Here is a 13172-nt window from a genome sequence, read left to right on the forward strand (position 1 = left end):
CAATCTCTCCAAGTAAACCAAGGGGTGGTATCAACCTGGCAGCTTCACCTGCTTTCCAACTCTGCCTCCTAAATCACAGTCAGATGGCATCAAGCTTCTTTGCATGCTCACAGGAGCCAAAGCAACAGTAGATTTTTAATCTTCAACTTCCAGCTGTTTCAATGCTTGCATGTGTGCAGATGCTCTTTATTTGTGTCAAAATATGTTGTGTCTTAGATGAAAGCCCTATCCACCTACCTAGCATACTGCTGCACAGCCTTACAGGTACTCCTTTCCTGCCTAATGGTAAGGATGACAGGATACCAGTCTGGAGGAGATAAAAGTATCCATTAGCACGATCAAAACAAAGTTCTGTTGCAGTAGCACAGTGAGGTATAAAAGTTCATGGCCATTTGCTGTTGAGGGCAGGAGAACTTTCCCACACTATGAAGCTGAATATCCATACTGTTTCCAATGTGCCATGGACACTACCCAGCTCAGCAGTTCTTTTGGCTTTGACAGTACTCATCCCTAATTTAAAACTCAGAGACTCGTCTCAGGGAACTCCTGCCCCAGTAGCAACAACAGATAGTAGGGGTGGGAGACAGCAGTAGAAGAAAAGGTAGGATCTGTATTTGCAGCAAAGTCCAATACTGTGTTTAAGAACCTCAGCCTTCTGAAGATGAACCTGTCAAAATGTAGATCTCGCTTGTGTGCTCTTAGTCCTTCTGCAGCCCTTTAGGTTGGTTTCTATCTTGGAGACACAGCAGTGCGTGCAGGAATGTGAGCTGAGCTGGCCAAGATTGTTTGGTTTTCATTGGGAAAGGTTGCTTGGACAGAACCAATAGGTTTCTGTTAAGAGTTTCAGTGGTTTGTTGGTTGTTTTTTTTTTATCTTCAGGCTGAAAAGAAGGAGATTAACTGGGTGAGCCACTCCTGAGTGAGACTACCCTTTTAAAATAGTTTTTCATACCCCTTTTTAAATCTGGTTCTGTGGCATCCCAGCTGCGTGCCACAGGCTATCAGCTGCTTCAGAGGACAACACAGTCTGTGGGGGAGAAGCCAGTGAGACTGGGAGGGAAAGGAAAGAGGGACCCTGTTTGTGTCGTGAGTCAGAATAAAAACATCTCATCAGGGTGGTGCTTTTCAGGAAAAAGAATTGCTGATTTCTGGCCAGCTGTCTTCAAGCTTCGCTGAAGTCAGTCAGGAAGGGTTATTTCTGGGAAAACGGAATTTCCCAAGTTTGCGATGCCGTGTTTCATGTCACATTGCAGCTTTCCATTTCAGTTTGCTTGCGTGCCTGGATATTTTTGATCAAAATCCATCTGTTCCTTTGCAGGGCTGCTTTCTGAGCTCTTTTTTTACTACCGTCTGCAGAACTGACTGGATTAGAATTAAACATTAAAAAGTCTATGGAGAAGACCATTCATCCCATCCTTCCCAATAACAGAACTGCAAGGGTGGTAACTGGCAGCAGAACAGCAATAACAAACAGCCAGGGATAGTCCTGCTGCAGTCCTACAAACAGTTTGTGCTGTACTAAGTGGAGCTATCCTGCTTTAAACCATTTGCAAAGAGATGATGCAAGCCCAATAAAGCAACATTGTTTTGGGATTTGGACTTTAGCCCATTTCAGAGCTCACCCTGCTCCTTCTTTTGGCGTCACTACAAAATCCCAGTATAGAATCACAGAATCACAGAGCGTTAGGGATTGGAAGGGACCTCAAAAGATCATCTAGTCCAATCCCCCTGCCGGAGCAGGAACACCTAGATGAGGTTACACAGGAAGGCGTCCAGGCGGGTTTTGAATGTCTCCAGAGAAGGAGACTCCACAACCTCTCTGGGCAGCCTGGTCCAGTGCTCTGTCACCCTCACTGAGAAGAAGTTTCTTCTCAAATTTAAGTGGAACCTCCTGTGTTCCAGCTTGTGCCCATTGCCCCTTGTCCTATCATTGTTTGTCACCGAGAAGAGCCTGGCTCCATCCTCGTGACACTCACCCTTTAAATATTTATAAACATGTATAGACACAGTCTGTTGCCTGAAGTGAAGATAAAGCTGTCCTGGCTCATGTTGTATCTTTCTAAGGCTAAAGAGCCAGGGCAACCTGGGGCCAGAAAGAAGAAAATGAAGTTTTCCTCATTCCCTGTCTCACAATAGATTTCACCTGAACTGGAACTTTTTCCCTTGCCATGAGCTTTTGCCAAAACCCTTGGCCCTACCGCCCCCTGCACAGCCATCATGGCCTTAGAGAACCTCTTTATCCCCATCTCTCCTTTCACTCATCTACCACCCACTCCTACAGCTTGAATTTTCCTTCTGGAGATGCACAGATTCAAGAGAGGAGACAGACACAGGGCTGATCTGGGGACAGAGATCAGAGACAACTTCCACTGCCTAGCTGTGCTGCCTCTGCCATGCTGGTGTGTGTTTGTGTCTGAAAAGAAGCATGCAGACATCAGCGTTGAACCAGAGGGCAGGCAGGGTTTCCTCAGAGCTACTGGTGCTGGTGTAGCAAAGGGCTGTCCATGGGCTGGAATGGGATGGGGCATTTTCAGGCTGGGGATGGGAGCAGTGAGGCAGATTACTCACCGACTGTGCATGATGCAGGCTGTCCCGTAGGCAAGAGCAGGGGACAGTCCTCCCCAAGCCTCCTCAGCTCTGCTGGCTCATCCCTCGAACTGGTGTGCCGCGGATGTGTAGGCAGCTGCCTTGCTGCCTCTGGGGTGGCATGGAGAGAGCTGGGTAGTGCTGAGGGGTGGACTGGGTTCTGCTACCACAAATGTCTCCATGAAATTCCTCTTGCAAATGGACAACTAGAGCTGCACGGAGATGTGGTGTATCCCGACCTGGCTTCCTTTGCCTCTGTCTGACTCACGTTCCCTATTTATGGGAAGAGTTTTCTTGAGGTGGAGTAACCAAAGGACAGTGTTACCCTCTGGGGCAGTCTCTTGGCAGTGAGGAGACAAGTGTATGGATTGCACATGGATGATGCAGAAAAGTGATGTATCCTCTATAAAGTGAGGGAAATCCTTCATGTTATTGCACTGCTCAGTCAAACTTTTCCCATTCCCTTTTTCTTTCTTCGGACACAAGCTTTCAAAACAGAAGCTACTTCACTGTCTGCCCCTCACTGTCATCCAATTAAAACTCTTTGAAGATCATTAGGGCAGCACATGCATTATAAAACAAGGGAACAATAACAGGCATGAGTAATTTTCCTGAGACATTTATTTGCCTGTTGTTTTTGGGACTCTGAACTGTCCCTCTTGTTCTTTGTCCCAGGGGACTGGACAAATATATAATGTCAGATGAGTGGCTGTGACACAGGTCTGAGGCTGGAGGGGCTGAGCTGTAAGGAAAGACTTCAGAACCTGACAGCAAAGGTCAACAACAGCCAAAAGGCTACAGAGAGATGTGCTGGGGAGGGCTGTGAATTTGAGATACACTGGTTTTGGTGGCAGTTGTTTCCTGTAAAGGTCCTGGCTTGTACAGATTCTCCTTTTCACTTCAGCTCTGGGAGTTAAGTGATAAAGGCTGCTTAACAAGATCACAAACAGGTTTGGGGAACAGAAAGACCCAGCTGTTGGGGGACCAACATTCAATACATGCATAGGAAACTTTCCCTGATACTCTGCAAGCTTTTAAAAAGGGAAAATTAATCACAAAAATGCAGTTATGTTATGGTTTTCATTTCCTTGAGTAATGAAGATAAATATAAAGAGCAGCATACTGAATGAGATAAATTGTACTAAAATATTATGACTCATACGTCTCATGTCTGAGCCGTCAGAACAAGGTATTTGATATTCCTGGTTGAATTACCTACCTGCTGATGATCTCACACCATGTTTTTCATAATTGTATCCAATCTATTGCTGAAATAACAAATATGGCTAGGGTGCTCAAAAGGCAAAATTATTGTGGACATATCAATCAAAGTAATTAGTTTTCTTCATTGGGTACCTACCAAACTAGTTACTTAACCTGCTTCCTCTATAACTCTGTCAGTCCCCTCTAACTAATAATACTTATTAATTACCTGGCAGACCCTTGACCATTAATGCCAGACCCGAGCAGTGCTGTTGGTCATTGGCAGGTGCTGTGAATCTGTTTTAGCTCAGGTGTGGGCCCACCACCACATTCTGACAGGGCTCTGCCGACTGCCCCAGCTGTGATTTTGTGCCAGCATATGCCCTGTGTGTGTGAAGCTGGTGTTCCAGGTGGTACCGAGCATGGGTCATGCTGTGCATCATAAGTATGCACTCCTGTTGCACAGAGCAGATGTTTGGGCAGCTTCCCTGGCCAAGGGACTGGCTGTTTCTGAGGGCAACCACCATCCCATGACATGGAGGGCTAACATGTTACATCAGCAGTGCAGGATGTAATTTTTATTCCGTCCTAGGACACTGCAGCAGTGGGAGGAGGGAGTTCAAGTGCTGGGTGTTTGGAATACAAATGCCCTCAACATTCAGCCTTTTGTTGCCAGCTCACTCAGAGGAGGTTAACTGGTGGCTTGAACACGTGATGTAAAGCTGTCTCAGCACAGCAAAAGTATCTCTTTCCCCCAGCTGTGGGAAATCCAGATCAGCATGCTGTGTTGCTATTGGAGTACACAGGAGATGATGTAGCCTTGAGCAGGAAAAGCAGTCTCTGGAAGACTGGAAGAGAACCCAACCTAGGAAATGCTGTGTTCCTGTATCTCAGGCTGTGTTAGTTTTATGCCCTTGTGTCATTCACTAATGTTGGGTGCATGGTTGAGAGTGAGTGAGGATTACAGGTAAATTTACTAATCCTGAGAAATTGTAGCTGTTGCAATGAGTGTGTGTCCATCCACTAAGTGCTTTCAGGAGTCACAGATGCAAGCAATATGGTTTGTGGAGCTAGAGGTGAAGTAACATATAGAATGGGAAATCGCTTCTGGGGAAGAGATACAGACACTGCTTAGTGTCAGCCCATCACATACTGCTTATGTTGACAGGGTCGCAATCATGACGAGAAAAACTTACCTACGCAGTTGCAGATAAGCAGGCACTTCTTTATTACAGCGCTGAGGAGACGTAGAGGATAGCTCCTCTAACTGTGCTCTGAAGGCCATACATTTTCAGGCCTCATTTATACATTTCTAACAAAGCGATTTCACTATACAAGTATGCATAAAATGTCCGCCTTTTAATTTGCCCTTTACCATGATTGGTTCCTTATAAATTTTGGCATGCAAAAGCGAGAAAACAAGATTTATTACCTAATCCTTGTCTTATTACAACTATTCTAAGTTTGGTATGTACCTGGGAGGCCTCGGTACCAGGGGTCCAGCCTCACCTCTTGGACCAGGTGGCCCTCCAGCAGGACCAGGAGGACTGATGGAACCAATATTACCTCTTTCTTCTTGCACCAGGAATACCATCAGCACCTTTGCCATCAGGTTCTCCCTTATCTCCTTTTGGTCCAAGGCTTCCAGAAGCTCCTCTTTCTCCCGGCATTCCCCATAAACAGGCACCCCTGGTACGTACTTTCTCTAAGCACTTATGCACATATATCTTGTAATTTCAACTTTGCAGTTTAAGCAAGCACCTACTTTAACTACTTTAATCAATCAAAATGTTTTCTGGACTACACCACTTACATTTTCGAGTGAAGCTGTTGACAGGCACATTCCAGTGAGCAGAGCTGCTGCAGTTTAGGAAAGTACCATCCCATCTCTTGACTTCAGCTCAGGTCATGTTTACTGCTGTCAGAGTAGGGTCACTGGAATGGATTGTGTAAAAAAATGCATATTGCACATTATCCTGCAAGAAACTTTGCCTTCAAATCTCCACTCAGTTCATTACAGGCTAAGTGCTACAATTTTATCTTAAAAGTGTTCTGCATCCCAATCTGAAATTTCCAGAGACCCATTCCTTAGTTTTTCAGTCAAAGGTAGGTGAGTTTATCACAACCTTGAGCTTCATGAATTTCTACCATGAAATTCCATTTATGTCTTTTTTTTTGTTTGGTTGGGCTTTTTTGTTGGGTTTTTTGTTTGTTTGTTTGTTTGTTTGTTTTAAATGACAGAAGTAGCATATTTATTACCTCACATGTATGCACTCCTGGCAGAACTTTTCTGGTAGTATTTGTGATCCTTTTCAACTTTCAGAAAGTTGTACTGTCGCTACACAAACTTACCGTGCATGCACAACCAACCATGTCAAAGTGAACACACTGGTCATGCATGCCTTTACATCCTCTTCCAAGCCACACACAAAGTTTGCCCATCGGGTTAGGGTGATATACATTGGTTAGCCAACAGCCTCAGTGCTCACTTTGTCCCTCATGGAGAGAAGCAGTTTCTGAGGTAGTCAGCACTCAAGCCAAGAGAGTTTGACATGTTGGTGTCAACATCTGGCACCAGCTCCAGCATCAGCCCTGAAATCACTGAAGTGCCTTGTCCCTCAGAAGAGACGGGGCTCAGTAATTTTCTTCAGGTACTCTATAAAAAGAGAAATGGAAACCAAAATCCTCATATTGTCAACTCATGCAGTTTTGGGATATCCCAGCTAAAGGAAAAAAACCCAAGGCCAGTTCCTGAAGGGCCAAATACCTCTGTCACTGTACTAGGCCAAAGCTGTCTCTGTGCATCCAAGCAGTGTTAAGCCTGAGGTAGCCTCCCATCCTGGACTACAGAGTGCTACCAGCACACAGAGTTTGGCATAGCTCACCTTGAGGAAGAGCTGGTCCCTTCATGGGTCTACGAGGAGTCACTTGAGTGTCATTGTTTCCTGCTCCCCTGGGCTCCTAGTCTAAGCAGAATTTCTGCAGCACTCTCTCTAGACACATCTGGTCCCTGTTAGCTTAGGCTTGGTGTCTTGTGAAAGTATCTGTAACGTTTCCAGACCTGAGCCGGCAGTGCTGTGCCTCAGCCAATGAACCCAGCCAAACTTTGCACAGAGCCAGCTAAGCTCTCTGCATCCACAGTGCAGTTAATCTGCAAACAGAATATGAGCTCCTGAATAACAGGTAATTGTAGCTGCTCTTCAGCGTCACCCTAGGATTGTGAGTCTTTTGCCTTGGCCGTGTTTTCAGAAAGGGCCTGGCAAACTTGCTGAGCTGCACCATGTTCTTCTAGCATAGTTCTTCAGTGAACAGTAGTAACTCTGTGGGACTTAGGAGCTACTATCTTTCCTAAATGTCTCCATAGAAAATCAGTATAACAAAACTCAAAGAGACCTTAAGGAAGAGTGTCACCAAAATCAAGAATAGAAAAACATCTTAACACCAATGTAGCATTAAGCAGCAGGCATTCTTTAATTGACGTTGGATGTGAGGGGGATTATATATTCCATCCAAGCTCACACAAGTAACGCCACTTTTCTTACCATATTTATACACAAAAGTTTCAGGATTACATAATCTAAGTTACAATGATTGGGATCTATTTAAATATAATTGTAATACATTTAAATATATACAGAATAATTCTTGGATCAAACTGCACTTGTGTACAAGGGTTGTTTTGGTTGTCCCTTGTGGTTCTGATGAGTCTCTTAGCATCCTTCTCCCATGCATGGTCTTGTCTTGGCCCATAATTTTTATTTGTAGATTCCTCATGTTTCTTATCTTGGCCTCAGCTGGTGTTCTGCTGGTTTATCTGTAGTCCTTCAGAATGTACAAGGATGTATCTGTATCAGGATGTATCAGTATACTAGGATGCATCAGTCACAGCTACAAAAATCATGTCCTTGAGTATGTTCTTGTTTGAAGCTCTTTGCAACAGGAGGAATGTGATTTTACTTTACAAATTTCAAAATAAATGCATTTTGCACCCCTTGTACTGTCTTTTCCATATACTCACCAGCACCAAGATGTGAGAATCTCAGTGACCTGGCCAGAATCACTTATGTTAAAGAGAAATGGTGCAGGGTAAGTACTGGATCTCAGTAAATGGCTTGATAAAACAGCTGTTTTAATAAGACGGAAGAAGAGGAATATAGACAACAAGGAAATCTAACATCCCTTCAGATGCTGGGCACCCCGTGTTCATGCAGTGTTGGACAGACCCCAGATGGATTTCCTTGTGGCACACTCCACAGATCCTGTCTGTGAAGGCAAGCTCTGAATTTTTGGTCATCTGAGCTGTTACATATTTTCTTACAGGAACTCAATTCTGTTCCTAAAAGGCGTTTGAACTTCCTGCTGCGCTTGTATTAATAGATTACGGCAGGGCCAGGCAGGTTGTGCAATCGCAGGTGCCAAGTGGGAATGGTCTGCAGGCTCCTCTGTTACAATCCGGCAGCTGAGCTCGTCCTGCGGCTGAGGGGGGTGTGCAGCATGGCACAGCCTGAAGGCCACGCTGCACAGACTGGTGTCTATAAATTACTGATTACATGAGTAACTTAGCTTCTCAGTCCCTAAGCACAGGGCCCAAGAGAGCAGATGCAGCCTGTTGGAGATCACCAACTCCTCAAATGCCATGTCTTCTGCAAGGCTCCTGATACACGGTCCCCTCTCTTCCTCCAGAGTAACTCTTCACCTTCTGTGTTTGGCAAAGAAGATGACTGAGTTTGACTGATTCCTTGTGAGTGATGTCTCCCATTGAAGGTATTAGTGAGTGCTTTGCCCTTGACAGAACTCTGATAGTGTGGAAAGGTCTCGCAGGGCGTGAGGCTGCACCACCGCACTTCCCATGTGGCTGAACTTTGGGTACTTCAGAGGAAAGGCCTGTGCTTCAGACAGAACAGCTGCACCACTGGGAGGGGTTTCCTGCACAGAAGAATAAATCTTGGAGTTTTTTCTACTGACAAAGCATTATCATCCCTTTCAAACTTACAAGCAGGCTTCAAAGAGATTGTCCAATTATTACATTTTTAACCGTAAAAGTGTACCAGCCCTCACTCCCCAACTATGGGGTGAGGAAAGAGCACTGCAAAGGGCAGGCTTGTAAAGACGTGTCATTATGTGGCAGCAACCGCTGTCAAACCACTTTGTTTTCCTTTCCTCTTACATCACCCTGTGCCAGTGAAGCCTGGGTTGTGCTCTGTTACCGGCCTCCGTCAGCAGAAGAGAAACAGAAACAGAAAGGAGGAAGGCACCGAAGGAGAAAAGCGGTGCGGGAGGGTTCACAGGGAGCAGAGAAACCATGTACGGGAAGAAGATGAGAGGGTAACAAACAATTTCTGATCAAAAAACCCCCCATTCCAGCTTCAGCTCTATGTTGTCATTGCTCCAACCCAAGGCGACCCCTCGCTTTTTGTCGCTTTCTCGCTGTGCAAACTCTCTGCCTTGCTTGGGGAAGGGCGTGGGTGCTACTGGTGCCAGTGTACCCAAATAGGAGCCCTGGTCCACAGTGTACTTTCAGCGGGCAAGGAGTTGTAACGAAGCCTGAGCTGGTTGGGGAGGTTCCTGCCAGCATAGAACTGTCACGGGCGCCATAAAACAACAGGGAACAAAAGGCACCAATAAAAAATTAGTGGAAGATGGGGGTGGGTTTGGGAAGAGCTAGGGCAGGAGCTGGCTCACCCCAATTCTGGGGAGCAAGAGAATCCAAAAGTGCCCCTTCCCTGCTCCACTGTTTCGAGGACTTGAAACGGATATTTTGCCACAAAATAAACAGGAAGTGTCAGACCAGACATTTTCTGTCCAGTGGAGGGGAAAAAAAAGTTGTAATGCAAAGTTTAGTAAAGAAGTGCATCAGCTGCGCAAAGTATTAGTAGTGGAGGAAAAATGCATATTAAAGACATTTTGACACATCTATGCTCGTACATTTTTAGATATTGTCATTATTACTATTATTATCTTGCAATAAGTAGAATTTTAAATAGTTTCTAATAAAAAAGTGTTAGAGGAAGGAAGGAAAATTATTAAATATCTATAATGGTGCAGTTCATTATGCAAAGTTTTAATAAGAGAGATATTATTTTTATGAGATTTTTCATAAAATTAGTACATTTTAAAATAAACTCACTGCATTCCTGTTCAAGTTATGAATAATGGGACATTAGAAAAAGTAAAAATAACAGATTTTAAAAGACATCTATAATCAGTCAATATGTTTTCAAGGTTTAATGCACATTTACATTGCAGCTGTGTATTAATGGAAAATAAAATAAAACATAGGAGACAGTTGCATTGGCTGTCATTCCTCTGCCATTTTCTCCCCTAACTCCTCTATACATTTTTGGGTGCAATTCACCTTTCAAATAGTCAGTCTTTACAGCTGGTGTATTTTCTTCAGCTTTTAAACTCTGAGAGATTTACAAGTTCACCTTCATGAGACTGATGAACCAAATGTAGAATGAAAACGAAAAATGTTTTAGGAGGTTTTTTAAATTATTATTTGCTAACTCTTAATTTTGTCTTACATTTGTATCAAGGAACCAGCTATTAAGTGCTTGATTTTTTTGAGTAAGGGTCCATATCTATATGTGTGTCATAAATAACAGTGCTGAACAGCACATTCTGTTTGTGATAGCTATAAAAAAAAATAAAGTGATTGCATAGCTTTGGGCAATTTATCTGTAAACCCACAGCTTAAGTATTTTCTTATCTGGTTTGGGGAAAAAAGGGAATAGGTGCTGAGATTCCATCAATATTCTGTAGTGTGGGAATGTTTTATGATGTTTTTTAGATTTCTTGTTTGTCCTTCTTTTAAAGCTGTTTAACTTTATATTAATCCATTATTTTAAAAATAGGAAGTTCTATCTATAGCAGTTATTTATAAGACTGCAGTCTTTTGTTTATATTGCATTAAGTTGTTTACACAATACATTTCACTTGGCTTAACTTATCTTTAAGGTGGCTAGATCTTGAAGATTAGTGTATTGCAAGGTAGTTCTAAAGAAATGGCTTTATGTCTCTGAAATTGTGCACAGGACACCCACTGCAATAGCACCCGCTGCAATAGCTTATCCAAAGTGCAAGAGTTTATGGCTGAGGCACAGATAAGGGGGTGCTTAACAACAGTTGAAGTGAGTCTTGGAAATTTGAACTTGTCTGTATGTTAGAATTAGATAGCAATAGCTGTGGATACCTTTGAACAAATCAAATGTCTGTAATCAGTTGTAACGCTGCTTTCCAAAACCGCAAAGATACCTTCTGTAAGAACTAGATTAACTGTTTGGGCTTCATCTGCAAGACTTCATTTGTCCTTATTTCAGATAGTGGGTTTTTTGTTTGTTTGGGATTTTTGTTTGTTTTGGTTTTGTTTTGTTATTGGTAGGTGCTAATCTATAAAACAAGCTACAGGTTTATTGCTTTTAAGAGTCTGTCTGTCTACTAGATTTATTCTGAATTACTCTACTGTGGAAAAAAATATTTATCTGAAGTGGTTTCTCATCTAAATCTCTGTATAAACAATTGTACAAAGGCTCCAAAGTGCTAATGATTACTTCATATATTGTTTGTGTATCATGGATAATTACTGGTATAAAGGGCACAATCTTGCCCAACATTGGCAGTCTTTGTATAGTTACTTAATCGACAATATTTAGAGGTGTGTTCTGAACTGAATAGATCTGGATCTAAGAGATGGACTCTCTGTCAGAATATGTCATTCTTGGGAGCTGCATCTTTTTGTACGGAGTACTTCTTTTTCCTCCTCTTATTTAGGATTGTGCTGAATGTACTAATTAATCCTTATGAAAAAAAAACAGCAAGAGAACCCAATAATGAGAAGTATTCAGCTTCATGATTTGTCAGTGTTTTTAATTTCTTTCTTTTATTTTTTTTTTTTAGTTTTTGCCAAATTCACAGCAGCTCCCTACATTGAAAGGAGCTACACAGGAACCCTGGAAAAATGTCTGACACATAAAAAGATACAGAAAGCTTTTAAAATACTCATGCTGGTGGCAAAGAGGACAGCCATATGGAGGGGTGAGGAGATGGAAGTTCTGCATGCAGTTGCAGGCAAAGAGAGGATTAGGTGGTTCAGGGTTTGATTCCTTTACCCTGCTGTGGTACCTACCTCTCCATTTTCCTTGCATTGCTCTCTCAAATTTTGCCCTTCTCAGTTCTCCTTCTGTTTTCTCCACTCTCTCCTGTTTTTGTGTACTTGAGAACTACTGAAAACCAAGTTGTAACCAGTGATTTCTTCAAGTTTCTCTTCTGTTTCAGCATGTATATATCTAAGAAGGCTCTGAAAAATAATTTTGATCCCCGTAAGACTCCAAGGGACGCGTACCTACTATGCAGACTGCAGTGGGGTAAGACTGGCAAGCCTTGGATACACTGGGTCAAAAATGAGCCTTACTCAGTTCATGCTGAGATCTACTTCCTGGAGAAGATCTTACATGTGAAGAAATACCGTAATGATGTCAACTGTTCCATCACCTGGTACTTGTCCTGGAGTCCCTGTGCGAACTGCTGCTATGAAATAGTGGATTTCTTACAGAGGCACTCATATGTGAACATAAAGATATTTGTGGCACGGCTTTATTACATAGACAGAGAAAGAAACCGCCAAGGTCTGAGGGATCTTATGAACTCGGCAGGAGTAACCATTGATGTCATGGACATTGAAGGCAAGGTTTCCCATGCTTTCTGGGTCTGGGAAGGGGTGAACTGGTGAACTATGTGCATGGATGGATCTGGTATAGGTTTGCATCTGTGCCCATTGTCCTGCCCAGATTCTCTGGGGGCCCATCCATCGCTGTTCAGTGACTTGAGTGTCACATCCAAAAAATGATATTCAAATATTGCGGGAGAAGAGGGACAGGACTCTTAGCAACCAGACCTGTATGAAAATTCTGCCTTTCTGTCTTTCACCATATTTCCATCAACTCCCATGGGAACAGGGGATAGGGTGCTTCTCCCTTATCCTAGGGGACTAAATTCAGCTGCTGCGATAAGGCTGGCTGAAGGGGCCCTCCACTGATAGAAGGAAAAAGAATTGACCAGAGAGAATGTCATTGGTTCCAAATACAGTGTGGACAGCATCCATCAGCTGGTTTGTCCACGGCCAAGCGGTCTCTGTGTCATGGCCACAAGAAGAAGTTAAAAATTCTTGTTCCCTGAGCTTGTCTGGTATCTGAATAAACTCAGGTCAGTCATCTTGCTTCTATTTCTCCAGACTATATCTACTGTCAGGAAAACTTTATCCAAGGAGGTGATGATGATGATTTCTGGACTGAGGGCTTTCAATCAGAGATAACTAACAATCGTTCAAAGTTCAAGGACATCTTTGAGGTTAGTAGACTCTGAGGGACAGGGGGAACCTCATTAAAT

At 43.2% G+C, this 13172-nt stretch overlaps 1 protein-coding gene across 1 annotated transcript; it reads left to right on the forward strand.

The window, feature by feature from the left end:
* The first annotated feature begins 12063 nt into the window (after positions 1–12063).
* Positions 12064–12516, forward strand: LOC104540424 (C->U-editing enzyme APOBEC-1-like). The gene has a single exon (XM_010184231.1). The coding sequence runs from the start codon at positions 12064–12066 to the stop codon at positions 12514–12516; it is 453 nt and encodes a 150-aa protein (XP_010182533.1).
* The last annotated feature ends 656 nt before the right edge of the window (positions 12517–13172 follow it).

The sequence above is a fragment of the Mesitornis unicolor genome, unplaced genomic scaffold (genome assembly GCF_000695765.1).
Source record: "Mesitornis unicolor isolate BGI_N332 unplaced genomic scaffold, ASM69576v1 scaffold12075, whole genome shotgun sequence".
Taxonomy (NCBI): Eukaryota; Metazoa; Chordata; class Aves; order Mesitornithiformes; family Mesitornithidae; genus Mesitornis; species Mesitornis unicolor.